The 27,681-nt window shown below is 59.0% G+C and overlaps 3 protein-coding genes and 1 long non-coding RNA gene across 30 annotated transcripts in view; 1 reads left to right on the top strand and 3 right to left on the bottom strand.

Annotated features, from left to right (window-relative positions):
- Positions 1-942: 942 nt before the first annotated feature.
- On the bottom strand, positions 943-4,447 carry IFI30 (IFI30 lysosomal thiol reductase). The gene is made up of 7 exons (XM_060144789.1): positions 4,218-4,447; positions 3,023-3,205; positions 2,863-2,937; positions 2,524-2,616; positions 1,555-1,707; positions 1,321-1,374; positions 943-1,236 (listed from the first exon to the last, which is right to left on the bottom strand). Exons 1-7 carry the CDS (start codon positions 4,344-4,346, stop codon positions 1,174-1,176), a joined length of 750 nt encoding a protein of 249 aa, XP_060000772.1. The 5' UTR covers positions 4,347-4,447; the 3' UTR covers positions 943-1,173.
- Positions 4,448-7,526: 3,079 nt separating this feature from the next.
- Positions 7,527-19,938, bottom strand: PIK3R2 (phosphoinositide-3-kinase regulatory subunit 2). Of its 10 annotated transcripts, none has more exons than XM_060144772.1 (17): positions 19,809-19,938; positions 17,262-18,009; positions 15,536-15,697; positions 14,511-14,603; positions 14,122-14,163; positions 13,882-14,013; positions 13,581-13,791; positions 12,912-12,997; positions 12,653-12,761; positions 12,465-12,563; positions 12,132-12,312; positions 11,902-12,027; positions 10,714-10,856; positions 10,306-10,482; positions 9,406-9,477; positions 9,062-9,256; positions 7,527-8,739 (listed from the first exon to the last, which is right to left on the bottom strand). In XM_060144772.1, the coding sequence occupies exons 2-17, from the start codon at positions 17,581-17,583 to the stop codon at positions 8,532-8,534; spliced, it is 2,358 nt and encodes a 785-aa protein (XP_060000755.1). In that variant the 5' UTR covers positions 17,584-18,009; positions 19,809-19,938; the 3' UTR covers positions 7,527-8,531. The 10 variants fall into 10 exon arrangements, with proteins under 10 accessions (XP_060000755.1, XP_060000756.1, XP_060000758.1 ...); XM_060144773.1 differs by having other exon boundaries at positions 9,062-9,232; XM_060144775.1 differs by having other exon boundaries at positions 15,560-15,697.
- On the top strand, positions 13,623-15,173 carry LOC132517486 (uncharacterized). The gene is made up of 2 exons (XR_009539750.1): positions 13,623-13,815; positions 14,981-15,173. It is a non-coding gene; the product is annotated as an uncharacterized LOC132517486 (long non-coding RNA).
- Positions 19,939-21,350: 1,412 nt separating the features above from the next.
- MAST3 (microtubule associated serine/threonine kinase 3) overlaps positions 21,351-27,681 on the bottom strand; it is a 30,367-nt gene continuing 24,036 nt past the window's right edge. For 16 of the 18 annotated variants that reach the window (XM_060144748.1, XM_060144752.1, XM_060144763.1 and 13 more), the window contains 7 exons: positions 27,387-27,631; positions 26,726-26,932; positions 25,993-26,219; positions 25,436-25,558; positions 24,674-24,810; positions 24,381-24,562; positions 21,351-23,428 (listed from right to left, as the gene is read on the bottom strand). In XM_060144748.1, the coding sequence (XP_060000731.1) occupies positions 22,896-23,428; positions 24,381-24,562; positions 24,674-24,810; positions 25,436-25,558; positions 25,993-26,219; positions 26,726-26,932; positions 27,387-27,631 (1,654 nt within the window). In that variant the 3' untranslated portion in view covers positions 21,351-22,895. The remainder of the gene's footprint in view (positions 23,429-24,380; positions 24,563-24,673; positions 24,811-25,435; positions 25,559-25,992; positions 26,220-26,725; positions 26,933-27,386; positions 27,632-27,681) is intronic. The other 2 variants (XM_060144765.1, XM_060144766.1) reach the window with 1 other exon arrangement.

Below are 27,681 nucleotides of genomic sequence, written 5' to 3'. Positions count from 1 at the left end.
CAAATGATAGAGGCTTTTAGAAGTCCACCCTGCGATTCCTTACAGAAACTTCCAGTAAAGCAAACTGAACACCTGCTGCACCTGTGTAAAATAATCAGGGCAAATCCCATGAGACCTGTCAAGGAAGGACTTTCTTTGAGATTTTATTTTTTTATTTATTTTAATTTTTTTGGCTGAGTTGGATCTTCGTTGCTGCGCGTGGGGTTTCTCTAGTTGTGAGAGTGGGGGCTACTCTTTGCTGCGGTATGCCGTCTTCTCATTGTGGTGGCTTCTCTTGTTGACGATCACGGGCTCTAGGGCATGTGGGCTTCAGTAGTTGTGGCTCGCGGGCTCTAGAGCACAGGCTCAGTAGTTGTGGCGCACGGGCTTAGTTGCTCTGCGGCATGTGCGATCTTCCCGGACCAGGGCTCGAACCCGTGTCCCCTGCATTGGCAGGCAGATTCCCACTGCGCCACCAGGGAAGTCCCTCAGCCTGCCATTCTAACTCCTGATTTTGCTGCTGTCTGGGCCTTTTTACACTGGTTCCCCTTCCCTGAAACGCCATGATTTCCCCCCAGTGAACATATTCTTTCAAACTCCCCAGACAAGGTCCCTGCCCCATCCTCTGGCCTTGCCTGGCTCCAGTTACCATTCTCTGGCTTAACCCATAACACCCAATGTGAGGCAACAAAAAAGGGGAGCTAGGGATGTTTGTTGAATTAATAAATACATTTTCTGCCCAATGAACTCCTAGTCACCCTTCAAAACCCCAGTCCCAATGTCCCTCCTCCCTATGCAGAACGTTCACTCCTCCTCTGGGTTCTCTAGTGCTGGTGCCTCCCCCTCTAGCCCATCCCTGCCCCCATGGGACTAGGAATGTCTGTCTGGCTCTGCATCCCCTGGACAGGGGGCTTCTCAGGGATTCCAGCATTGTGCAGATCCAGGAAAAGGGGATTTGCTGACTTATCAAATGAATCACAACATCCAGAAGTGTTTATTGAACTAGTTTCAGTGTAGCACCGTTCTCAATGGGGCGAGATTCTTGATCTCAGGGCAGAATTTTGAGTCTCGGCTTCGTGGAATGTGTAGAAGTTATCTGGATGATAAGTAGTGGCTGCTGAGTCAGGGATCAAAAAATGAGGGCAGGTGGGATCTTGTTCTTCCTGCATCAGTTCCCTCCCAGGGCACCGGCCATCACTTGAAGCAGACTTCCTTGTGGGAACTGGCTGTGAGTTGGCAGACATCCGGCTTCTTGCCCTGGAGGAGATGGCCACGAGTTGGGGTCCTGAAAGGAGACCCTGCCCCCACCAGCTGAGTCCCTCTGTTCCCTGTCTAGCTTACCTGGTACAACTGGCAGACGAGGTGTAAGAGCTGGTCCTTCTCTTTCATGGGTTTCTGCACAAGCAAGACAGGAGGTCATAAGTCCCACCTGCCCCAACCGACCCGTGCTCGGCCCAGAAGGGGCTGCAAATGGCCCCAAGTCTGGCCCCTGCCTCCTGCCTCCCAGCCCAGTGGTCACATCCATCAACCCAGTCCCTGCCTGGGGGATGACCTGAGAGCTGCAAGAGTTCTTACCCCATTGACGACGACCCAGGGCACATACTCGTGGGGTGGCTGCAGAGCGTCCGTGAGCTGGGCATTGATGTGCAAGAGCTGCGTGCCACGGTCCCCTGTGGCACACTCCATGATGGAGTCAGGGGACACCTCTGGAGCATAGATCTGCAGGCACTGAGGGCAGAGGGGGAGCTGGCCGGCTGGGGTGTTGTCTCAGCTTCCTCCCTGTTATCTCCCAACGGTCCTCCCACTAGCACCACCCCCCAACCCAAGCCAAGCTTTTGTTTTCTCACTAGCAACAGGAGACAGTTGGGTTCACAGGGACGCAGCAATACCCATAAACAACGGGTGCTTAATACATGCCTGAGTGGAGGCCCCCAAGGCAGGGGCTCAGGCTGCTCCTGTCTCCCATAAGACCAGACCCGCAGCCCGACCCCTACAGTGTTTTATTTTCCTGAGAGCATCGTACTTGCTCTTCCCTCTGCCAGGAGCACTTTTCCTTCCCCTTCCCCTGAGTCTCCTGAGTGTCCCCTCATCCTTTGCACTCCATACTATGACTCTGCAGGGCCTGGAGGTGTCTCAGGGTGGCTCAGGTCTCTTGGGTGGCCCAGATGTTTGATGAATGAATAAACAATCAGGGCAGATGAGTCACTCCTTTGCGAGTTCTTTTTCATAACCCCCCAGGGAGTTAAGTGGGCCTGTCCTGTCATCTCCTTACCCCAGAGAAGGGTCACCATCTGTGTCCCTGCACATTCCTGTTTGTCCGAGCCCAGCTCGGAGGCATCCTGTCCAGGAAGCCCTCCCTGATCTACCCACGTCCCCAGAAGATCTTCGTTCTCTCGATTCAGAGATCGAGGCTTCGAGAGGGGAGGCTGTTTTCCTGGGGCTGCACGGAGAGTGGTAGTTGTGGCCAGCACTTGAACCTGGGTCTGTCTGGATGCAGGAAGGCCAGGGCCCTCCGACCCAGGCTGAGTGAGGGGCATTGCTCACCGGCTTCAGATTTTTCTCCATGTCATCCATTTCCTCTAGGCAGACAATGGTCAGGAAGGCCGCGCTCTTCTCCAGCTGGTCCAACAGGCAGGCCTGGCGGGCGGGGGGGTGGGGGACAGGCAAGGATGTGAGGGTGGCCCAGAGCACCCCAAGACCACTCCGGGAATAACCACGAATGTCCACTAATGAAGCGGAGAATGAAGACGTGATTAAGTGGAGGCGCACAGGCAAGGGACGGAGCTGGTTGCAGTCCATCCGTTGTGAGCCTTGATTCCATTTTCCTTATGGTGGGCACTCTCCCCAGCCTCATGCCCCCCCGGAACGCTGGGTGCTGCTCACCTCCACCTTGTTAAGCTTGCACTCCTGCTCGCCGTGCTGGCATGTGAACTCCCACCTGCCGCTGATGTTCTGTTCCTGAAAAGCAGTGGGGTGAGTGCTGGCTGCCCCCCCAACCCCCTTCCCCTGGCCACGGGCCTCAGTTTCACCTGTACCCACGCACATGAGCGTTTCCGTAGGGCACCAGCGTGACATTGAGGATTTCCCAGACCATCAGCCACGTCGGGTAGAGCTCGCGGATCAGGAAGTACCGGCAGCCGGGGCACAGTGACTCATAGTAGAGGCTCACGTTGATGGGCGGAGGGTCAGACTTCCAGAGGGGCGCCTGCAGGCACAGCTCACCGGCCTGCATGGAAGGGAGGGATGTGATTCAAATGCAGCTCTGCTTGGTTCTCTTGCGGGAAGGGAGCTGCAAACAGTAGGTGCTCTATCTCACACTCCTTCCAGACCTTGCCAGGTGGAATCCTGTCTCTGAGGCTTTATGGCATTCCTAAATATTCCTAAATGTCAGTCTGTCTGCAGAATGGATGTGACAAAGATTTGCAAACAGTAGGCAGTTAATGAATGCACAAGTCTTGCTTTCTTCCTCCAGGTGACGTGAAACTCCTCACCCAGGGGACGCCATGCAGTAAGAATTCAAGGCATGCACATTTCTGGTCTCTGCCGCAATCCTGCCTTCTCATGAGGCATACCACTAAGGCAGGCTCATTCGTTTCCACTTCATCCCTAGAGCCTTGGCCCTGAGCTGAGCAAGGCCCTACATACCCGCTTGACTCATTTATTCTTCCTCTCAACGGGCCCACTGAACCCCTCCCAAGGCTACTGCAGAGGCGGCGCCTAATAGGTGTTGACTTCCGACCACAGCTGAGGGGCGGCGGGCGGTCGCGTCTGTGAGCGAGTCGTTCAGCGTCCAGGGCATCTGCTTACTCGGCACCAGGAGCACGCGAGCTCTTCCCCCGGCCGAAATGCACCCAATAAGGAGCCCCTAATAAATGCGGTGGCCACGCGCAGGCCGCGTAGCTAGTCTGGGCTTCCCCTAGCCTAAAAGAGGAGACTCTGATTCCTGCTCCAGATGTACACAGTAGGTGCTCAATGCACCCTGGGGGGGGCGGGGGGATGGGGTGGGGGGACAGCTGAGCGACTCAGACTCCAGTTAGGGAAGGGAAAGGGAAAGGAAAGTATGGCCAAAGTGTCAGGATTGAAGCGGGGGTGGGGGGTGGGGCGGCCGGCACCGACACGGGCAGCGTCCCCTCTGGACCCCGGTCGTCCCCGTCGAAGTCTGGGGTGCGGGAGGAGCCGCGCGCACCTCGCCCGGGCACTGGTCCCCGCCGGCCCGCCCGCCGCGTCGCCTTCTCTACCTCGCAGGGGGCCGCCCCCTCGGGGAGTATTTCCAGCGGGGACGCCCGCGCCACAGCGGCGACCTCCAGCAGCAGCAGCAGCAGCAGCAGCAGGAGAGGCAGGAACGGCAGGAGAGGCGACGAGGCCATCACAGTGGGGGCGAAAGTGCGACAGCGGGAGCAGCGTCCCGGGGAAGAAGCCGCCTTTAACCAGGCGGTGGCCCAGCCCCCAGGCCGGACCCGCCTCCCGGTGCACACGCCTCTCGGGGGCCGGGGCTGAAGTCTCCAGGGATCTCTACTTTTCTCTCTCTCTCTGGGTCTTTCTTTCCACCCCGACCCCACCCTCATCCCACCGCCCGCCAGGTTCTGGGCCCCCAATCCCCTGGACAACGGGCTGCCCTTCGATCTTCCCCGACACTTCCCTGTAATCAGCCCCGTCCAGCCCTGTGAGGTTGGGGCTTTAGCACCTTGGGCGGAGGATAGGCGGGGGCTTAGAGACAGAGACACGGAGAGACCAAGAGATAGGAGGGTCTCTATGGGTCCACGGATCCCTCTGGGGGCCGCCAGGGTGCTCCAGGCCCCTGGTCCTAGGCCGGGGACCCCGCCTCCCCATCCCATGCTCCCGTGAGAGGTGATCCCTGGCCTGGGAGCGGGCAGCAGCTGAGCAGCCCGGGCCCTTTCCCCTAGCCTGGCCCGGGCCCCCCTCATTCTCAACCTCCACCCCCTCCCCCTCTCAGGCTCCAGCGCCCAGACCCTCCAGATCCACCAGCATGGTCCCGTGGGGCTGACTCAGGCTTGGCCACAGCTGGGCCAGAAAGCAGAAGCCAGAGCAGGGAGGGGCTCACTTCTCTTGGCTCCCTCAGCCCTGGCTGGGGAGTGGGGAGAGAAAAAAGCTGGTGTTCCTTCTTTCCACCGTCCGAAGGCTTGAGGAGGGGGCCACCCCTGTCCTCAGCCAGCGCCCTTGTCAGAAGAGGCCCGAGTTGCAGCAATCATTACCTGAAGCCTGTACTCTGTACATGGAGCAGGGGTGGGGGATTGGCCCCGTAGGACCCAAACCCACAGGAATCAGCTCTGGGACGGTGTGGGCATCTCAAGAGATGAAGCCTCAACTCATTCTGTAAAACGGGAGAAGTGACGTTTGGGGAATAAAGCTACCATAGAGGGCTCGGAGCAGAGAGAGTTGCCCCAGGCTGGGTGTGGAGGTGACAAGGTGAGCCTGGGGAGGTGTTGACAGGACAGTGGAGCGGGCAGGGAGAATAGCCCAGATAAGGGCTTGACGCCGGTAGTGTTGGGGGAAGTAACTGAGACGTTCAGACTTCAAGGCCTTGACACGACACAGATTCGGACCCCACCAGAGAAAATGCTCACCCGTGGGCAGGAAAACAACCCAGTCCTCCGCTCCACAGCCCGTGTCCCGCTTCAGTTCTGGGGAAACCCTGGCCCACGTGGCCACATTCATAGCAGCAGGTTTGGGAGCTGGAGTTCCCCTGAAGTCTCCACTGCGGGATGATCCCCCCACCCCATTCTTCTGAACACTTAACAAAACCCATTTCCTTTGTGAAACCTCTGCAAGACTAAGCAACACAACTTTGGGGAACTAGTGTGTGCTTGGGCCTGTACTGGGCAGGACAGAAGAAATAGCAATAACTATAATTGCTACTATTTTTCCGGTGGTTATGAAACACCAGCCCTATTGGAGGAATTCATAAATGTAACCTCACCCATTTGATCATGGAACCCTCAGAGGTGTCCACTGGGGGCAGGGGTAGAAACTATTGACCCTACTTGGTAAGAGGAAGCAGGATCAGAGAGGGGAGGTGATGTCTCTGAGAAAACACAGTTGATTGAGTGTGGGGACCGGCTAGAGGCTCTGTGGGCTGTTCTCTTGTGCCCCCAGGCTCCACCCGGCTGGACTCATGGGACTGAGAAGGTGAGCTTTACCCTGCGTCCACTCATGCAGTGGGTGAAGACCGCAGTGGGGGCAGAGTCCGGGCTGGAGTTATTTATGGGGTGCCTCCTGACTGACCACTCAGCGGGGACAGTGCTTGGGAAGGACCAGAGCTCTGAGGCCAAGGGAAGCAAGTCCTGTCTCTCTGAGAGCCCAGTGGAGAGATGGGTCAGAGGCAGCCTGGTTCCTTCATCCACCTGGGGCTGCCTCAGGCGTGGTGGATCCTGACAGGTGCTGTACGGGGAGAAGAAAGGTCAGAAGGTTCCCAGCCCCGGGGGTGTGAGAGGGGAGGGTAGAGAGACAGGGACCTTTGGGAGGAGGAAGATGGTGAACATGAATCTGCATCAAAGACAGCGTGAGGGGGCTTCCCTGGTGGCGCCGTGGTTGAGAGTCCGCCTGCTGATGCAGGGGACACGGGTTCGTGCCCCGGTCCGGGAGGATCCCACATGCCGCGGAGCGGCTGGGCCTGTGAGCCGTGGCTGCTGAGCCTGCGCGTCCGGAGCCTGTGCTCCGCAACGGGAGAGGCCACAACAGTGAAAGGCCCGCGTACTGCAAAAAGTAAATAAGTAAAGAAAGAAAGAAAGACAGCATGAGTACCCAGCTCAGTGTCCCCTGGGACATGGCAGCCGGCGTCAGGGACAGGTGTGGAGAGGGGGTCAGTGGAAGGTCAGCAGGGAGGGGCTGGCACTGCAGACTCCTCTGGGTGTCACGGGAGGGGTTGTGACTATTAAGCCTGCCTGGCAATGAAGCTACACATCAGAGAGGAGGTGACTTTCTGGAGGGTAGGGCTGGTGGCTGATTGCCGGAACTCCAACTCAAACTTGGGGGCCAGGGAGGAGCTGGAGCAGGGTCTGCCTGGGGTCCCCCCAGCAGGCCAGGGTGTGGGGCAGAGCTTGGGGTCTGAGCCTCTCTGCTGTGTGACCTTGGCAGGTCTCTCAACTTCTCTGGACGTGAGCATCTAAACTGGGGTTGGGGGACTTCCCTGGTGGCACAGTGGTTAAGAATCCGCCTGCCAATGCAGGGGACACGGGTTTGAGCCCTTGTCCGGTAAGATCCCACATGCCGCGGAGCAACTAAGCCCGTGCGCCACGACTGAGCCTGTGCTCTGAAGCCCGCGAGTCACAACTACTGAGCCCACGTGCCACAGCTACTGAAGCCCGCGCACCACAACGAAGAGCAGCCCCTGCTCGCCGCAACTAGAGAAAGCCCGCACGCAGCAACGAAGACCCAACGCAGGCAAAAAATAAATAAAATAAAATAAATAATAATAAAAAAAATAAACTGGGGTTGTGGGGGTGGAGGTGGGGAGGAGGCAGGGGTTGTCAGCCCTCATTTGGCAGCCCGGAGCTAAAGAAGCCTGTCACCAAAGACAGAAGCATTCATCAAGTTCAATGTTTTATATCCACATCAGTATCAACGTACCATACAAAACCCGCCTGCCAGCCTGGCCAGGCAGGCAGGAGGTGGGGTGGGGTGGGGGTCCGTGGGCGGCATAGAAAACCAGGGCTCTCGTCCCAAAGAGGAGAGAAAAGAGGGCTTTACGTACAGTCGAGGAAAAACAAAATCAGAGCCCGACATGATTGAGAAGCCTTGAGTCTGCGTCGCGTAGAGGTGCTGTGGGCAGCGCTGCGTGTCGGCTGCCCCAGAGGTGCTGGTGGCCTCAGTTCCTGGGAGGCCTGGGGTCAGCTCATGAGTTTATTTTTACTTATTTTCTTTTTTGGGGTTACTTCTTGGCAGCAGCCCCATTGTGGTGTTAACTGGGTTTCACTTCAGGATTTGAAGGGGAAGTTGGGGTCTGTGGGGCAGGTCCCGCCTGGCCCCAGACGTCATGGATGAGGTTCTTGGAAGTGGCCAAGCAAAGTTCCTTCCTGCCCTGATCCCAGGTCTATGGCTTAAAAATCGGGGTACCCAGGTCGGGGCCGCACAGCCCGGAGGCCTCTGTAAACATGGCAGGTGCAGCCAAGGTGGGGCTTTGGGGACCCCAGGGGCCTGTCAGGGGCAGGGCACAGGGGTGTGGGTGGCCAGAGCTGCAGGGAGGGCAGTGCCGGTGGGGGAAGGGGGATGGAGCGGGGGAGGCGGGACCCCCACAATAGAGGGAAAGAGACCAAGAGGGAAAGAGAGGACAGACAGATGGAGCTAGAAAGAGACGAAGTGTGACAGCGGGAGATGCACAGAGACTCAGAGAGATGGAGAGACAGGCAGACATGGAGGAGAACCTGAGAGAGACAGAATTGCAGAGAGATAAAGAGAAAAACAGATAGACCTGGAGAAATTCACAAAGACGAGAGAGAGATGGAGAAAACCCAAGAAAGAAGAGACAGGTTCAAAAAGATGGAGACTGCGGATGTAGCTGCCACCCCAGCTGGGCCAGTTCTCCTGCTCAGAGCTCAGCGGGTGGCAGGTGGGGGCCCGGGGCCCGGGGCGCGCACAGGATGGGCAAGTGTGACGGTGAGCGCGTCGTTGTGCTGCACCAGCGAGGCGTGCTGGTAGTGCAGCACCAGCTCCTTCAGCGACCCATACAAGTTGTAGGGTTCTGCGAAGCCAAAGCCCGTGGCTGTGCGGTAGATGACGCAGTGTTTGGTGTCGCCGTCCACCCTGTGGGTGCAGGCGAAGGGGTGGGTCAGATGGTCCCCCACCAGGCTCTCCCAGCCCCGCCCCCCTATTCCTGTCAGGTGACCCTGCCTGGGACGTATATTTCCCCCTTTCCTGGATGCTGGATGCCGACCCGGTCCAGACCCCGCCATCTCCTGCTTTGGTACCGTCCCAGCTTCCTCCCCCGTCCCCAAGAATCCAGGGCTTCTTCCTGTCTTCCCGAGGCCTAACATACAGTTGGCACTCAATGAGAGCTCTCGGAAGGAATGGGCGGATCCCTCCTCCCCACCTTCAGTCCACTCGAGTTCCCTTGCCAGGCACTCACACCACAGAACAGGCATAGCAGCCCCGCTGGCTGCTTTCACGGATGAGGAAGGTGCCATCTCGCTTGCCACTCAGCATTTCCTCAGCTTGGGTGCGGTTGATCTTGCCTACATACCATGTGCGTTCCTCGTGGTGGGGGAGATCATCTTCATCCTCCATTAGTGAGTACTGGCTGTGGGGAAGGCAGGGAGGAGCCCTGGTCACTTACTCGTTAGCCTCCAAGGTCCCCCTGCCACCTGGACAACTGTCCCTCCCTGGTGAACTCCTATTCATTCTGCAAAGCCCACCAAAAATGGCCCCTCCCCTGGGACAACCCCTCCCCCCCACCACAAATTGGTCACTCACTCCTCAGTCTCGTTCTTGATCCCCAACCATTCATTGATTTTCTTCTGCCGAGCACCTTTCTGAGTGAGCCACCTGGGGGGAAAAGGAAAGGTGGGCTCCTGCCACTCTGCTGGTAGGGGAACAGCAGCTGCAACACAGGCAGGGCGAGCCACCATGGGCCAGGCCAGCCTGGTTGGAGGCAAGGGCTGACAAGTGCAGGTTCTGGGTGTGATATCCGTGGTTGCCACAAGGGGTCAGCCTTGGCCTGGCCAAGGACCACTTGAACCCAGGTGGACTCCCCAAGCTCTGCCAGGGAACCCCCCTATTTATTATGTTTCTGTTAACACTTTTTGAGACTCTGGATTGTACCATCATGGCAAGGTCTTATCACTATCAGAGGCTCAGTCCTGGGGACTACACGGTGGTGCACCTTTGCACAGGGCAGATTTACAAAGGACTTTGAAAGGACCAAGTGAGCTAATATGTGCACGGTGCTTGGCACACAACAGGTGCACGTGAGCGTCAAAGACCCAGGCGGAAGAAGGAAGCCCCTGATGAGGTCCTCAGTGGGTCAGTGGGCAGAGGAGGGATCTTGGGCTCAGGCTGGGCACCATGTGCTGGGTGGCACAGTTGGCATTCATGGAGTGGACCCTGTCGGAGGCTCCCAATGACCTGGCCTCGTGAGAGCAGTGTTCCCATTCCACAACTGAGGCTGAGGCCGCCGCACAGGGAGCCCTTCTGAGGGGGCTGGGAGGGGCCTGATCGAGAGGGAAGGGGCCGGTGGACAGACGAGGGGGCTAGGGGACCAGGTAGGGCTAGTTGGTGGAGAAAGCAAGAGTGAGATGCATGCAGAGGTCACCTCGCCAGGTGCCCCTGCACTAACGGGGGGATCCATGGGTGAGCGCAGAGCCAGGCACTCACACGAGGTACTGGTCTCTGATCTTGCGCAGCTGCATGAGGTCTGGCTTCAGGCTGTTCATGCGCTTGTCAATCTCTCGGTTGTCGGAGGCCTGTGCCCGCAGCTCCTGTTCCAGCTTTGTGCGGCTCTCGTGGATCTCAGCAATGCGAGACTTAAGTCGCTCTGAGTTCAGCAGGATCCTGTGGGAGGAGTGGCTCAGAGGCCTCAGATGGCTCCCAGTATCTAAGCCTTTGGACATGCTGTTTCCCTGATTGCTCTTTCTGGCAAACTCCTATTCATCCTTCAAAGCCCATTTCAACTGACCCTCTCTTCCCCTGAAATCCAGGCTGCCCTCTCTGTTTCCGTTCTTTCCCCACTTGCGCTGTGTCAGATCAAGGTGCAGTAGGGCAGGGCAGAGGAACCAGACTCACCTCTGCATCTCTTTCTCATTGCCCTCACGCCGGAAGCGCTCCAGATATTCCTTGCTGCACTTCTCCTGTGTCTGGCCCTGCTCTTCAAAGATCTTGATAGTCTCATTGAAGGCCTCAATGGCTGTGCGCTTCATCTGCAGCTCCTGGAGGAGGGGGTAAATCTGAGCACCTCCTGGGACTCCATCCAAGTCCCTCGTGAGGGATAAAGGCAGATCCCAACCTGATATGGAGACTTTGCTCAAGCTGTTCCCTCCACCACGTGCATCGTTCCTCTAGCCCCTCCTTCACCAAACGAACTCCTATTCAGCCTTCAAACCCCACACTCCCCAAACCCCCTCTTCCTTTAGATCCTCCTTTAGGCACCTTAAAAAATACCTGGGTCTGTGAGCACGGCTGAGAATTAATGATAAATCTAGTTGCTACAATTCATGGGGCTCCTTCTCAGAGTAGATGCTGCACCAAGCACCTTCCATGCATCATCTCATAAAACCTCCCAAGAGCCTCCTACAAAGTCAGAACTATTAATGGGGAAACTGAGGCTCAGGGGGCCTAAGCCATTTCCACAGTCATGATGTTCCTAATTGATCCCAGACAGGTATCTTGTCCACTTAGAACCTCAGGTGACCCATCACTAGAAAGGGGACAAGACAGAAATTGCTCAGGGACTACAGGGGAGACAGAGAAATTCCCTGCTCGAGACGGGATGTTCTATCTGAATAAGTTGCATCTCAACTTACAAAACAAATTTATTAACACAGTCCTTGAATAATAAAACCTCCCCCCACTTCCTTGTTTTTAAAAGACACTGCTCTTTTCCATGACCTCCCGACCCTTTGTCTTAGGCAACTCTTTGTCAGGTGGTTATTATCATTTTAAATAACATCCAGGTTGAAGGGGATGGAGAAGTAATTAAGACTCACGGTTCCAGTTTCCAGATGGGGAGACTGAGGCCCAGAGGCTCAACCAAGACATCTCCCACAGCTCAGCCGCTCCTGGGAGGCTGGTTGGTGCCTCTTCATCCGTTTTGGTTTTTTGTTCTTTTTAGAACCACATACATTGATTTCTATGTTTTTAGGGTGGTCCCTGGTTGTAAGAGCCTGCTGTGACCTAGAAGTGGACGTCTGTCCCTGTGGCCTTGGCACTGCCCCTCCGTGCCTGGGTCTCCCGGGGTGTGCTGGCCCGCGGTACCTGGGAGGTGCGTGTGTACTCCTCGTAGAGCTGGTCATACTCGCGGCTCTTGTCCTGGTACTGCTGGTGGTAGACCTTGAGCTGGGCGCCCACTGCTTCCACACTGTCCTCCTTGACGATCTGGTCCTGGGGATACCCGGTGCCGTCAGGGAAGCTACCTGGGAAACAGGCCCAGGGCCGGCCAGGCACCACACCCCCCACCGCCCCCAGCTCCCACCCCAGCCCTGCACCTGCTGGTACTTGGACACCGGGTAGAGGAGCCGCGTGTCCAGCTTGGCGTTGTACTGAGCCAGTGACTCGTGGCGGTAGTGGGTGATGAGGTCCACGACAGAGCAGAAGGTGAGTGGCTCCGAAAAGCCGTAGTGCCCGTCTCGGTGGAAGACCTTGATCAGTTTGTTGTTCCCACCTTTCCTAGGGGCGGGTGAGAGGGGGTGTCAGCAACCAGCAGCATCCGCCAGACCCAGCAACGTCCCACTGGCTGTGCGACCCCCAGTTCTCTGACCTGGGTGTTCTCCCTCCCACCGCTCACCCCTGCTGGTCTCCCTGAAGGGACAGGCCCCCACCTGAGGGTCAGCGTGTACTCCCCCTGGATCTTGCTAGATGCATCTCGGACCAGAAAGGTGCCATCAGGTGTGTCCCGCAGTTTCTCATTTACCTCCTCCCTGTGGAGACAGCCAGGACTGGGGCTGCCCACTGGGAGACCTGACCCCTCAGGCTTTGCCCACCACGTGGCTCCACCCCACAACCCTACCTGGAGATGTCACCCCAGTACCACTCAGCATCCTGCAGGGAGGGCGGGTTGCCCCCATTGGCCAGGCCTGTGGGGGCTGGCTTTGCCTTGGGGGGTTTTGGCGGCAGTGCTGGGGGACAGGAAAACAAACGCACACTGAACACCAGTTGTATACCGTGGCCAGCTCCCACTGCGACCAAGCCTGCCGATGCTGGCAGGGCTCCGAGTCAGCATCCTTGGTCCCCAGTGATAGGAGCTAATAAAAGGGGGTGGAGGTCACCTGGGGGCGCAATCTCCTGTTCCTCCAGATGTTCCTGAAGCAACTTCTCCACCAGAAGCGTAGGGAAGTCGGGGGTGGCCTCAGTCCTAGGGGGAAGGGACGTGTCGTGAGCGCTGGGTAGGGCCTGGTGTGCACCGGGCCCTGCATGTGCATGTGCGTCTGGCGGGGGGGGTCTACGTGAAAGCATGCGAGGGGAAGAAGAGTAGGTGACGCAAGCTGGTGTGCGAGACCCACTACTGTTTATGTATATGCAGTTAGCTCCCAGTAAGTATTCATACAACAAACAGGAGTCAGCATGTGAAGGAAGGTACAGACACCACCCAAGTGCCGGCCCTCCGGTCTAGGCCCCATCGCCGTGTCCCAAGCCCTGCTAGAGTCTTCCTGGACCTCAAGTCCCACCCCTTGTTATCTTTCCTAGCTCGCCCATCATGACAGCTCTGGCCTCTTCCCCCGCTGGGCCCCGTCCACACTCCTTTCTCATCATCTAGACCCCCACCCTGGCTACGTCTCCAGCCCTTCCTCCATCTAAAGCCCCACCCCTTTTTGCTCCACACTCCTTTCTCATCGTCTAGACCCCCACCCTGGCTACGTCTCCAGCCCTTCCTCCATCTAAAGCCCCACCCCTTTTTGCTCCGGCTCAGCCCCGCCTCCCCAGCCCCGGCCTCTCACCCGTCGGGAGCGCCCCCTGGCGGCGGCGACGGCGACGGCGCCCGCAGCAGCAGCGGCCCGAAGGCGGTGCTCAGGGCACGCACAGCTGGGCCCAGGGCTGGGGCGCGCCGGGCCACCCGGCCCAGGTGCTGGAGCAGGAAGCGCAGTGTGAGCGCGCTGTGCAGCGGCAGCGTCGGGGGCTCCAGCGCTGGCCCCACGGGCCCCGCGGCCTCTGCGGACAGACGGCCAGGGGAAGGTGAGCCAGGGCCGGCACCGGCCCGCCCCAGCGCCCTTCCCAGTCCGGGATTCCTGCCAGACTCACCCCGCAGGGCTCGGTGTGCCTCAGCCGCGGCCTCAGGTGTCACAAGGGGTGCGGGCAGCGCCAGCAGGAAGCCCTTCACGCCATCTGTTAGGGCTGCAGCGTCCCACTGCTCCATATCGTTCAGCGACCAGTCTGCGGGTGCAAGGGGGATACATCGATCCAAGACGGGTGCAGGGAGGGGACATCATCCGTCCAGGGCAGGTTCCTCTCCCACTCTTGCCCACTGAAGCTTTCCCTCACCTGTGCGCGCGGCGGGTGCCTCAGGCCTGTAGCTGTCTAGCCCTGTGGGGAAGGGGATGGGGTAAGTCAGTGCCACCCCACGTGGCAAGGCCAGCTCTCAAATGCTGCCTCGACCCCCGTGTGGGGTCTGGGGTGGCTACTAACCTCCCAGAGGTAAGAACAGGTGGAGGGGAGGGAAATGGTGGCAGAGGGCACGGCACATGCAATGATGGGGTCTACATTCCCCTGGGAGTTACTCCTTCCCCAACTCAATATGGAGGCCCAGGACATCCAGACTCAAAGACACTTCCCATACAGAGTGAGCCCAGCAGCCCTGTGAGGGAGATGAGCTGCCCATCACCAGAGGCAAGCAAGCAGAATCCAGGGGTTGCAGCCAGGCCGAGGCTCACCTGTCCGCTCAATGGCCTCCACAAGTTTCACCAGGATAGGGGGAGCCACATCAGGCGGGGAGAACTGCTCGGGTAGGTCAGGGAGTGTGAGGCCTGGCAGGAGGGGAAAGAATGTTGGCAGGGTCCCTAGAAGGACCTGGGCCCCTCTCTTTGCCTGCTGCATCTCAGCCCAAGTGCTTGGCATCTGGACCACCACTCTGGGGGCGGGGGGCGGACAGAAGGCCCAGCTGGCGGGGCTGGGAGGGCTGAATTAGTGGGAAACGATTTTCTAGGTTAAAATATCAATTCACCCAACTACAGAGGCCAGATATAGTTGGCTGACTAGTGTCCTCCCAAATGGTATGTCCACTTCCTAATCTCTGGTACCTGTGACTGTGACCTTACTTGGAAATAGGATCTTTGCGGATATAATTAAGGTAAGGATTTCAAGATGAGATCCCTAAATCCAATGACTGGTGTCTTTATAAGAGGCCATATGAAGAGAGAGGCAGAGATTGGGGTGATGTGGCCACAAGCCAAGGTACACCTGGAACCCCCAGAAGCTGGAAGAAGCAAGGAAAGATCCTCCCCTAAAGCCTCTGGACAGAGCACAGCCCTGCCCACACCTTGATCCTGGACTTCTGGTCTCCGGAACCATGAGAGAATAAACTCCTGTTGTTTGAAGCCACCAGTTTATGGTAGTTCATTACAGCAGCCACAGGACACTCATACGGCAGGTTTAGGGCTCTGCCATTGCTTGCTGTGCAACCTCAGGCACAGGACCCACCCTCTCTGTGCCTCAGATTCCTCAACTGAGAAACTGGTCGATGGAATCATCTCTCCTTTCTCAGTGGGAACAACAAAGTGGTTGAAGAGAGTAAAAGGAAAATATCCCAGCTGGATCAGAACACCTCATTCCAAGGACCTTTCTCCATTTTCTAAGTCATTTTGCTTTAAAAAAAAAAAAAATTCCCCCCTTTTAAAAATGCTGACCTCCTTCCATGTCCCAACCCCACCCCACCCCCAGCCCCATGTTTCTGCCCCACCCAGCCTTTTGTGCTCCGGCGCACTCTGCCTGCACGGCCACCATTGGATGCAGCTTTGGCCCTTGGCGGGGACGCCCTGGCACACAGCAGGAGCAAGCCGGGGCCTGCGGGGCCTCCCTGAATGATGGGCCAGGTGGTGCCTTGAGCTGAAGAAAGGCCCAGCTGTGTCGAAAATGAAAAAAAAAAAAAAAGTGAGGGAACAAGGGGAGGTGGGTGACATCCCAGCTGGTAAGGGGGCTCTGAAATTCAACTTTGAAATTTGCCTGTGACCAGTTTGCAAAGCATGGAGGGAGGTCCCATCAGAATAGGCATTATCCCCATTTTACGGATGAGGAACTGAGGCTCAGGGAGGGAGCAACCTCCCCGTGGGTGCACAGCCAGACGGGGGCGCAGGTGACATCAGGGTTCGGCACGCAGCTCCCTGTGTGGAGTTGAATGGAGGGAAGGCAGGCAGCTGCAGCCTGCTGCCTAGTGGTCCCAGGATCCCGGAGGGTCAGGGCTTGAACAAAAGGACTAGTACCCCCCATTTCCAGATGAGGAGACTGAGGCCTGGAGAGGGCTGGTCCTAGCCGATGTCACATAGTCCTGGAAGATTTGGAGGGTGGGGCTGGGTGGCCGCCCGGAGTGGGGATGTGTGTGGTGTCTGGACCCAGGCCAGGCACAGGAGGGAGGCGGCTGTTACCAGGGGGAGAGGCAGATTCTGGCTGGGAGCCCGGATGGGGCCGCCTCCTGCTCCTCCAGGCCGAGGCGGGACGCAGGCCCCGGCCCTGGAGACGCCAGATGCTGCGAAGCCCAAGCCAGCAACCGTGCTGCCTCAGCACCCCGCCATTCCACCCCACGCTGTGGGACTCTGGCCTGACCCTCTCTGGGCATCAGTGTCCCTCGGGCACAAGACCAGGCAGGCCATCGGGTGGGGCCACGGTGCCTCCCAGGGGCTTTGGCCTTCACTGGGTGACTGCCCCTGAGCGAATGGTTCGACCCCCTTGCACCTTGGTCTCCACATCTGTACACAGGGCCTCACTGGGCAGCTGTGAGGGTTGGAGCAGACCACGCCGGGTGCTCAGCACTCGTCAGCCTCCTCCCCACAAGCTGAGCCTCGGTTTCCCTGGTTGGAACCCACACACCCTGCCCAGCATACAGCCCAGCACGCAGCAATTGCAGCGTATGTTCGGTGCCCTGATTCTCCACTCCCAGGACACTCTTTGTCTGCAAATCACAAGATGAAGCTAAATTGAGCCCCTGAATCTTACTGGACACTCCCTATTGTCTTCAAAATCAATCCCACGAAGTCCTTGAGGTGAGGACCCTGCCCCTTTTCTCACTCTGCTCCACCTGACGGCTTGTTCCCTGAACCCGTCATGACATTCCCACCTCAGGGCTTTTGTCCTCGCTGTACCTGCTGCCCGGAGCCCTTTACCCCCATCTCTCCTGAGAGGCTCCTTCCTCACAGCATCTGTCATTCCCTAATCACGTTCTCGTCACTTCTTGAACCAGAAGCTCCATGAGGGCAGGGCCAGGCCTTGTGTCCACCACTCGGTGCCCAGTGCCATGAACTGCATCCAGCCCTTGACGGCAGTGTAATCAACATTTGCTGACCAACCAAATGTCCTTATCCCTCCTCTCCTGGAAGAAGCACCATTGCCTCATGGGAGAGAAGAGGAAACTGAGGGTCTGAGGGCACTCCCCCTTTTCCCCAGCCCTGCCAGGGCCCCTACCTGTTGCTCACCTGGCTCAGGGGGCCCATCTCGGGGCCTGGCAGGCAGTGGGCGTGGGCCACGTGGGCGAGGCCCAGGCCGGGTCAGGGTCACAGGCCCTAGGAACTCAACATAGGTGCCAGGGAAGTCGCCGCGCTGCCGTGTACGCTCATTGAGGCCAGGCATCCAGCCCACGCTCTGTGGGCAGCGCTCGCTGCCCTCGGCCACGCCCAGCGCCTGCAGGGCTGCCCTGCTCACCACCAGCACGTCGCCCGGCAGCAGCTCCAGGTCCTCCGGCCGCTCCCGGCAGAACGGGTACAACGCACGGTATTGGAAGCCCTCGGCGCCAGCCATGGCTGGGCAGGGTGGGGTATGGATGGTCAGGTGGCTGCTTGGGGCCCCAGTGGCCCCATCAGCCTGGGGTGGGGGCCAGGAGGGTCCGCTGGGTGGGCTTGGGGACTCAGACCTCTATTTCCACCAAGAAGTTACAGGTGACCACAGGGGATGCTCACGCCTTGCTTCCCACCATTGTTCCACGACCCTGACAAGGGTCACTCGTTGCTCGGTCCACCATTCGTCAACTGGTGGGAGGGGGTCGGCAGCAGCGTGATCGCAGGTCACTCAGCCGCTGCGTCCCCCCTCAATCCGTAGGGCTGGGCTGGGCCGCTCACTCCCTCGCGTGGGGAGCCATCGGCTCCCGAGGCTGGCGGCTCTTCCAGCTGCGCCAGGCGAGGGGGCCGAGGGCACAGGCTGTCACCATGCTCAGCTCGGGACGCCGACCTAAGGGGAGAGGGGCAGGGCAGCATCAGCCGGTTTGGACTCCTGCCACCCCCAACTCAGAGATGGGCCCAAACACCAGGTTAGAATCCCCTGACTCATTGGGTAACAGGGGGCCAGTCCCTGTCCCCTCAGTTTACCCAGCTGTAAAATGGGTACAATAATAGCCCTCCTTTGGGGTTGTTGGGGGCAGAGCTCCAAAGCATCTGCCCCGGTCATATTGCATGCTCAGTAAACAAGCTCTTCATCATCCCGGTTAGAGATGGGGAATCTGAGGCTCAGAGCAGGGAGGTCTTTGTTGGACAACTCAATGGGCCAGGATGCCAGGACTCAAAAACTCAGATCCGTCCAACTTCACAAGGCCCAGGATAGATGAGAGGAGGCAGCAGCCACATGACAGATAGTTATACCCAGAGTGGGTAGGGTGTAATGGGTGATGCTCAGGGTGCTGTGGGAGCCCCGAGGAGAGACTGGGCCAGCTGAGCACAGAAGGAGGCATCAGGGGCAAAAGGCGGTAGGAAAGGAGGTCCAAGCAGAGGCCCTAGCACAGGCAAAGGCCTAGAGGTGAGTCCAAACAAATGGATCTCTGATCTCTGCAAGGGAGGAGGGAATGGGGGGGCGGTGTCCAGACATTGCTCAGTTTGGTGCCCACAGTAGGTACTCAAAACAGAAGGGGGTTGGTGGGAGGCCAAGAGGACCTTAGCCCCAGGGTAGACATGGAGCCAGTAAAGGGTGAAGGGAAGGAGGGCACTACGACTGCCAAGAGGGAGGCTGCTGGATGCAGGGGCAATGATCACTCCTTAGGAGCCCCCAGCCTCAGGGAGACACAGCCCAGCACAGACACGTTCTCAATCTCAGCCCTGCAGGTTCAGTCCTCCAGAGAGGTTGGGGGGTGGTAGGCGGTGCTTTTCCTAGGGGCGGGTCCTCCAGAGGAGAGGAGGGGGCACTGGCCAGAGGAAATAGTACAGGCAAAGACTTGACAGCAAGAAATGCTTGCCGAGAGTTCAGGGTGGCTTTAAGAAAGCCGCAGACCACGCAGGGCCTCGAGTGCCAGGCAGAGGGTCAGACTTTATCCCTCAACCACGGGAGCAGCAAGAGGTGTCCAAGCAGGGAGCACAAGCTCCACATTCCAGGACGCCCCAACTTACCCACTCCCTGGCCCCTGTACCCCCACTCTACAGGTGGGGAAACTGAGGCCCAGCGAGGGGGACGTCCAGGAAACCGCCTAAATCCGCTTGCCTGCCCGCCTCCGCGCCCAGCTGAGCACACGTTTGCACACGCCGCGGTGTGCGCGCCTGGGAACCAGCGCTCCCCGAATCCAAGAGGCGGGTGGAGAGGCCAGGCCTGGCTGGGGTCTTGGCGGCTGGACTCAGGGCCTGCGCGCTCACGCGTGTGCAGACGCGCACTCGGGCCTGCGTGGACCCCGCAGCCCAGCCCAGGGGCCGGAAGTGGAGTCGACCCTCTACCGTCTTGCACCCCACTATGCCCCACACAATGCCTGGGCGCCCCTCATTACTGCTCGATGCCCCACTCCCGGCAGGGCCTCCCTCAATTCAGGGCCGCAGCTCCAACCCCTTATCTCTCCCTAGGGTCCCCCGTTCCGCCCCCATCGTCCGGGGAAGGCTGCAACGCAGCCAGGTCGAGCCAGAGGCCTCCCGCTCCCTGCGGCCCCCAATTCCCGCGGGGCCCGATGCAACCCTGCTCGCATTCTGGCTTCCACCGTGGCCCCACACTCTGCCTGGGCGCCCCGCATCTGACCGAACCCCCAGACCGGCCTGCCACGCGGACCAACGCGGACTTACCTGGTCGCGGCCGCCACCGCTGCTGCCGCGGCCGCCGTCACGCAGAGCCGAGCCAGACCCGTGGCTCCACCGCGGCCGCCGTCGCCGCAGCCGCGGGATCCCCACCTCCGCCGCCGCCGATGTTCCGAACGGTCGGGCCCGCCCCCGGCGGAAACGGCCGAGCGTATTCGGGCCGGGAGGGTGCAAGGAGGCCGAGGCAGAGCCTGGGAACGCTCGAATGTTTCCGGAAAGAGCCGAACGTACTCCCGCGGGACTGGAGGGTAACGGGGTGGGGGTGGGGCTCCCCGAGATAGCCGATCATTTCCGGAAATAGCCGAACATAATCGGGTCAGATGAATAATTCCGAGGCTGGGCTCGGCTAGGCTCGGCTAGGCTCGGCTAGGCTCGGCTAGGCTCGGCTAGGCTCGGCTAGGCTCGGCTAGGCTCGGCTAGGCTCGGCTGGACTCAGAGATGCCCGAGCGATTCCAGAAATGACCGAGCGCGCTCCGCCTGGACCGGCATAACAGAGACTGGGCCCCGAGACTTCGGAAAGTTTCTGGAAAGAACCAAGGGTGCTTGGTCCCAAATGAGGCCCTGGGAACTTAGATCTAGGGGCGACCACCAGCTTCGGGAAACTGCCGAAGCATGGACGGCTCCAGAGGACGAGTGAGGTGGCCCAGAACTCAGGAAATGGAGGCGGCAGGGTTGGGGGGAGGGGCTCAGACAGAAAGCTGCGCTTTTCAGGAAACAAGCTGAGAGCCGAGAAGGAGCCGGAGTTGAAAGCCGGGGTTTCCGTGGTAGCCTAGAGCGTCTGGCAACAGCTGAACTAACTCTCTCGGGTAGGGAGAACTAGCCCAACGCCTGTACAGATGCGGACTGTTTCCGGAGATAGCCGAAGACACTCGGAAACAGGGGGCGTGGCCAAAGGTTTCCGACCTACGGAGCGCTTCGGAAGTAACCGAACGCGCTCGGGCTGGGCTGGGTTCCAGTGGTGGTGAGGGGAACTTAAGGGCACAGCCCAAGCAAAGACCGGTTAAAAAAGGACACAAAGATGGTTTATTTATTTATTAACACAGCTTCAAGGCCCCAGACGGGTGTCTAGATGAAGCTTCTAGGGACAGAGCCCATGATGGGTACTCAATTCAGAGAGGGCAGCAGGAGGGCAGCAGGAGGCCAGGACCAGAGAAGGCATCAGGAAGAATCTCAACAGTGAATTCCCAGCAGGCTTCAAAACCCACTTCAAGGGCTTCTCTGGTGGCGCAGTGGTTGAGAGTCCGCCTGCCGATGCAGGGGACACGGGTTCGTGCCCTGGTCCGGGAAGATTCCCACATGCCGCAGAGCGGCTGGGCCCGTGAGCCATGGCCGCTGAGCTTGCGCGTCCGGAGCCTGTGCTCCGCGACGGAAGAGGCCACAACAGTGAAAGGCCCGCGTACCGCCAAAAACAAACAAACAAAAAAACCACTTAAAGTGACTTTGAGCCAAGGGTCTGTTTTCATCCCGCCCCCCACCCCACTCTTCCCTTACCCTTTTCTTGGCCCCTCACAAATCCAGACATTGGACCTCTTCTTTGTAAATGTGGGCTTTTATTCACCGTCAGCTCCGGGATGGAAGGCGGGAGCAAGTCATGCACAGCCTTGATCTAGTTCCAACACCAGGCAGTGCTACACGGATGTCTCCAGAGAGAACACAGCGTGGGCTGCAGTGCCTGGAAAGTGCCCTCACCATTGTGGGGTATGGTGATCTTGCTGGCCACCTCTGAATGGGAAATGGAGACTCTGAGATGCCCAGTGGGTCACACAGCATTACAGGGGAGAGAGCTGGAGCTGGAGTCGGCTGTATCTGACAACAGATTCTCCATTCCAGCTCCCTTGACTACAGTGCCCAGGACAGGGCGTGGCTGCATGACTCTTTCCAGGCAATGGTGGGGGCAAGTCTCCACGCCTCGCCAGGCCTTAGTTATTTGTCTGTAAAATGGGGATGACGACACCACCTCCAGCCTTCTCAAGGTTGGCTGAGGGGAAAGCCACAAGTAAAGCGCTTGGCATACAGTAGGTGCTTAATAGTCGTTGCGATTTGTTTTGTAAACACAAGGAAACTGAGGCACAGAGTGGGGAAGTCATTTTCCCAGAGCCAAACAGTGAAGCCAAGATTCCAACTTGGGCCTCACTGCCCCCCAGTTGGATTTTTCTCACTCGAATTTCAGCCCTACAAGGCTCTGGCATATCGAGGGCACCCCCCAGGGGCTGTTTCAGACACATCATGGTCAAGTTCTCACCCTGGTGGGCATCAAATACAAAAAATCTTGTCCAGGGTCTTCTCCTACCCGGCAGTGTCCTTTGAGGCCTCTGCCTCCTGGGGCATCAGTGTCTGCTTGTGACGCAGGTGACCCCTCTGCCTAGATCTGGTGAACTTCTACTCATATATCAAAGCCCCAGTTCCCACACCTCCTAAGCCTATAGGACTGGAGGCAGACTCTAGCATGGCTGGCCTAGGGATGGAGGCTATGATGGTAGGAAGTAGCCTTCAGAATCCAGTCCGTCATCAAGATTACTTTGTTTTGTGGTGGAGGGGAATTGTTTACGGAATCTCCAAGTCATCCAAACTGGGCCTGGACAGGTAAGCTTGGCTGCATCCCTTCAAATCTGCGGGTCTTGAGTCAGGGGTGGGATCAAGTAACACAAAAAAATTTTAAAAGTACAGAAAAACCATAAAACACGAATACACGTTGACTTGTCCAAAGTGCTTCCTTCTCAGCCCAGGGGGCAGGGTCTACAGATGAGTCCCAAGTGCATGGGACAAGACCTGGGCAGCCGCCTTAACAGTGGCAGCTCAGTCTGGCTATCGCTTATAAAACGTAATAAATTAGCTGCAGGGATTTGCTGCTATTTACAATGCCACCCTAGTCTCCCTTGCCTGCCCCTATGGCCCCCTGATTGATCGGCTCCAGAACATGAGGGAGGCACCTTCCAGCAAGAAACGCGATCGCTTCTCATCTTCCAGGTGTCAGAGGCTGGTGGCTCAGTCTCCATCCAGGTGTCAATTTATGGAAAACACATTCCACAAAAAATGCGTTGACTTCCAGGCCAGGGAGAGGATAGGTAGGAGGGATTAGTCTTTCTCAAAGGGTCCAAGGGCTCCTGGCACAGCCTCAGCGCCCTCCACAGCGATCTGCGGCACCAAGGTGGGTGGCCCAGTGGCCTCCTCAGGTGGTTCATCAAAGCTCACCTCCTGCACAGCCTCCTGCTTCTTGAATGAGTCTCGGCGCTCGGACAGATGCAGCCGTCGCATGACCACCAGCTCGGAGTCTGGCCCGCGGCTGCGGCGCCCCAGCTCCCCGTCGAGCCGCTCACCTGTACCCAGCTTGTCAGCCGACTGGCCTCGGCGCAGCCTTGGGGACCGGGCAGGTGCAGGCGGGTGCCCTGGCAGGGGCGAGGGTGAGCGGGGTGGGGGCGCTGGCACGGGCGGGCAGGCCAGCGGGGAGGGTGGGATGCTGCTGGTGGACTTGCGGCGGCCGGTTTTGGGGCGGGGTGGCCCAAGCTTGGTGGCCAGGCCATGCAGGGAGCTGGGTCGGGTGTGGCCAGCGGCAGCCGGAGATGCAGGGCTGCTGGAGCTTGGGGATGCGCTGGGTGGAGACACTGTGTCTGTGGGTGACGGGGGGGTCAGGGCCACCAGCCTCAATATGCCAGCCTCGAGGTGGGGCCCTAAGACTGACTGCCAAAAGCCCACACTGTTCCCTGTGGCCACCCATCAGGCCTGGTTTTTCCTTTGTTTGCACAGGCTCTTCCTTTGGCTTAGATCTGGTGGACTCCTACTCATCCATCAAAGCCCTAGCTCCTCTTCACCCACTTCTCACTTAAATGACCCACTGAATCATTCAGCCAAAGGTACCTGCCCACCGTCCATCTATCCATCCCATGAGCCATCCATCCACTGGTTCTGGAAGTTATCCAGTAAGGGCCCTGCTCTGCCTGTGTCCACTCCCCACCCCTAGGCCTCAGCCCCTGAGGATGCCTGATCTGAGAAAGACAAAGATGGCACAGACACCCCCAGCCCCGTGAGGTCAGGGTAGGCCAGAGGGAGAGATAGCAGTTGGGGTCCCCAGAAGGCAGGGAGGGCTTCCTGGTGGCTCTCCTCCAGGAGGCCTTCCCTGCCTCTGTGGATTGCCCCAGACTGTCTCTCTAGTCTGATGCTAACCCAGTGGGACTAGGGGTGTCCACCTCTGGCTGTCTCTCACAGACTGGGGACCCTCAGGGTTGGGCCAAGTCACCATCCTTTCCTGCTCCAGAACAATCTTTCCATGCCCTCTCTGGCTCACCCTCCATGGCTCCCTACTGCCCCCCAATTTAAGCCCAGCTCTTCGGCTTGATCCATCCCCCAATCCCCTCTCCCTAGCCTCCGTCTAGCTTTCACATCTCTTCTGTCTGGAACCCCTTTGTTCATGATGTTCCGTCTGCTGGGCACAACCTTCCCTGCCCATCCCAGACTGCCTTTGAGGCTGTCACACATCAGGTCATTCCAGCCTCCCAACTCTGCTCACTCCCCCGCTGGGCTGACCACCACAGCCCTAAGGGGTGGTCCTGGGGGTGCACCCACCTGCTGGGGCATCGGGAGCCGGGCTGCAGCAGGGCGTGGTGGGGCTGGGGGAGAGGCTGTGGGTGGGTGAGCCCGGGAGGCTCTCGCTGGATGACAGGGAGTGGTGGAGGCCGGAAGAGAAGCTGCGGCTGGTGTGCAGCACGGACGACTGTTTTGAGATCTTCTTGAAGAGCGACTTCCGCCTGGGGTTAGGAACCCAGATTCTTCAAAACCCCTGCCCCCAGCGGCCCGGGCCGCCCAAATGTGCCACAGGTCCTGCATCAACCCTCCCCGGCAGCCAGGCCGCCGCTCACCGCTCCTGCGTCTCCCGCCTTCGGCTCCGCTTGTTCCTGCGCGCCATGCGGCCCTTGGTCACATTCTTCCGTGCAGGGCCCACCTTGATGGAGGTGTTCTCCAGGGGCGTGGTCCGAAGGGCGATCTTGTTGCCACTCTGCAGGAGGGATGGCAAGGGGTCGCCTGTGTGCCTTCCATCCAACGAGCCGTCCATGCACCCACCCACCCATCTACTCATCCATTGGAAGCCCCGGATCCTAACCACCCGCTTCTTACCTAATGACCCCCCCACTCACTGGGCCAAAGATGGATGTCTGCCATCTGTCCATCCATCCAATGAGCCATCTACCCACCCACTGGTCCCAGGAGCTATCCAACTAGGGGTCTGCCTCCTCACCTGTGTCCACCTCCCCGCCTCTAGGCCTCAGCCCCTGAGGACCCTTGGTCTGAGGGGAGGCAGGAGGCCAAGATGGTACAGATACCCCCAGCCCCACAAAGTCAGGGTGGGCCAGAGGGAAGGTCAGGAGAAGGGGCACCCAGGGGGCAGGAAGGGCTTCCTGGAGGAGTGGCTCTGAGGCAGAGGGGACGGGGCATGCAGGGCCGAATGCGGAGTGGTATGGTTGGATGGGGGGAAACACACAGAATTGGGAGCTGAGGCCAAGGCGTAGGGATGGAGGTCACAGGAGCAGCCCAGAGGGTGGGCAGTGTTGGGAGATCCAGGGGCCCTGAGGATGGACGGGGGTGGAGGCTCTGGGGTGGAGGGTGGGGTTGGGGGCCTGCACCTTCAGCAGTAGCTCCACGACGTCCATGTGCACCAGCCCCAGGACCGACTCCCCGTTGATGTGGGTGATGAGGTCCCCGGCCCGCAGGCCTGCCTCCTGGGCAGGGCTTCCCTCCTCCACACTCTGGGGGTGGGGGCAGATAGCGGGGTCAGTGCCCTGGGCCCCAGAGCTAGAGACCCCAGCCCAGCTGAGTCAGCTACAGGCCCCCAGCAAGCTGCTGCCTTTCACACTGCCCGGTTTCCCAGAACTTTCAGAGACCAGTAGGGAGGGGACAGGTCCTGGGCTGGGGGAGGGAGAACAAAACACTGTACGGGAGCTTTGTGCCCCCTTGAGGTCTCCATCCCTCTTGCCCAGTCCTCTCCCCATAACTGACAAGGACCATTAAGACACAGGTGGCATCAGTTCCCTGCCCTGGGCTCCAAAACCTCATAGGCAATGAGTACTCGCTTGCTTTCCAAGACTAACTAATGCAGCTCCAAAAGGGAAGCGCCTTGCCAGGGCAGAGCTGGAACTCAAACCAGGTCTGGCTGTTCCCGCCCATCCCAGGGCCAACTCACCCACACGACATGGTGCACGGTGTAGATGTCACTGTCACCCATGTAGACGCGGATTGCCCGCAGGCTGAAGCCATACTTCTTGCCCGAGCTGTGGATGACAATGGGGGGCCGCAGGCTGCCACACACGGGGGAAGGGTCTCGGCTTGGAGAGGAGTCGCGGGACGACGGGTTTGAGGACAGCGAGCGTGGGGACAGGGGGCTCATGAGGGGGCCGCCGCTACCGTCATCTGCAGGGACGAGGTTCAGGGAGGGGGGTCACTCCCTTGTGGGTCCCCTCACAAGGCACCTTCCCCTCCCTCCACACCGATCAGTCGGTTTGTTTCTGTTTTTGTTTTTTGGCCGCCCAGCGCAGCATGTGGGATCTTAGTTCCTGGACCAGGGATCGAACCTGTGCCCCTGCAGTGGGAGCTCAGAGTCTTAACCACTGGACCACCAGGGAAGTCCCCACACTGATCACTCTGGCTGCTTTGCTGCCACTCCAATGCCCCAAACACCCTCCCCCTTCCCCTCCAGGCCTTTGCACATGTAGTGCCCGCTGCCAGGAATGCCAGTTCCCCAGCTGCTTCCTATCTCCTGGGCTCAGCCCCGAAGAGCAGCCCTGGGAGCTTTGTGCCTGGGGACACATCACCTGGAGGGACCCCCTCCAGCTCCCGCTGGCCAAAGCAGCCCCTACTCCGTGGTTAAAATGGACATGGACAGACAAGCAAAGACGAGGCTGGGCCATGGGCGTCACCTGCCGTGATGATGAGCGACAGGGCAGACACTGAGGCTGACTTGGGCACGCGACCCCCGCTGGGGGAGGTCCTGGATTTCTCAGGGGCTGAGTCTCTCGGGCCCCCAAGGCGGCGGCCCCGGCCGGCATCCAGGGCCCTCGGCGTAGAGTGTCGTGCACCGGTGCTGTTGCTTCGTAGGCGCGCGTGGCTGAGGGCAGCTGTGTCAGCTACGGGGATCAGCAGGGTCGGGGGGTCAGTCTGCCCCTCCCCCATCTTACCACTTGGCCCTTCTGCCCACAGAAGGCAAAGCCCCTTCCTCCCTGGTCGGTGTGTACACAGTCCAGCCTCCTGGCCTTTGTTCAGGCATTCCCTCTTCCTGCACACCTTTCTTTCACTGCTCTCCCTGGGAAGCTCCACTCTTCAAGTCCCCTACTTCAAGAAGCCTTCCCCTCACCCCAGTCAGATTCCTAACTCCCACTCTTGGAGCTCCCCAGTTCAATTCCTCTCTCCCATCCTAATCCAATGAAGCTGGGGGGTATCACCCTCAGACTGAGGGCTTTGTTACACAAGTGAATGTTGTCTCTAGAGAACTCCTACTCATCCTTCAAAACCCATCTCAAATAGTCCCTCCTGTGGGAAACTCTCCATGACACCATCCCTCCCACCCTGGATTCCACCTACCAGAAAGGCTTGAGGGCTTGGGCAACACTGGGGTGGCTGCTGGGGGTGGGTCGGGCTCCCCGAGAATGAAGACGGGCCTTTTGGGGCCCACAGGAGCTGGGCCGACTCCCTCATCCTCTGATGAGAAGGCAAATTTGGGCATCGTGTCCAGGTTGATGGTGTTCAGGAAAGATGGGCTAGGGCCCCGCTCAGGCTGGGAAAAGGGTAAGTGGCAGGAGGAACCGGAGGATGTGCAGGACCTCAGCCTGTAGCAGGGAAGAGCCTGAGTCACACCTGCCAGATGCCCTCACCCCAG

This window comes from Lagenorhynchus albirostris, chromosome 3 (genome assembly GCF_949774975.1).
Source record: "Lagenorhynchus albirostris chromosome 3, mLagAlb1.1, whole genome shotgun sequence".
NCBI classification, from domain to species: domain Eukaryota; kingdom Metazoa; phylum Chordata; class Mammalia; order Artiodactyla; family Delphinidae; genus Lagenorhynchus; species Lagenorhynchus albirostris.
Note: the sequence above shows the minus strand (reverse complement) of the source record. Positions and strands in the feature narration are given on the sequence as shown.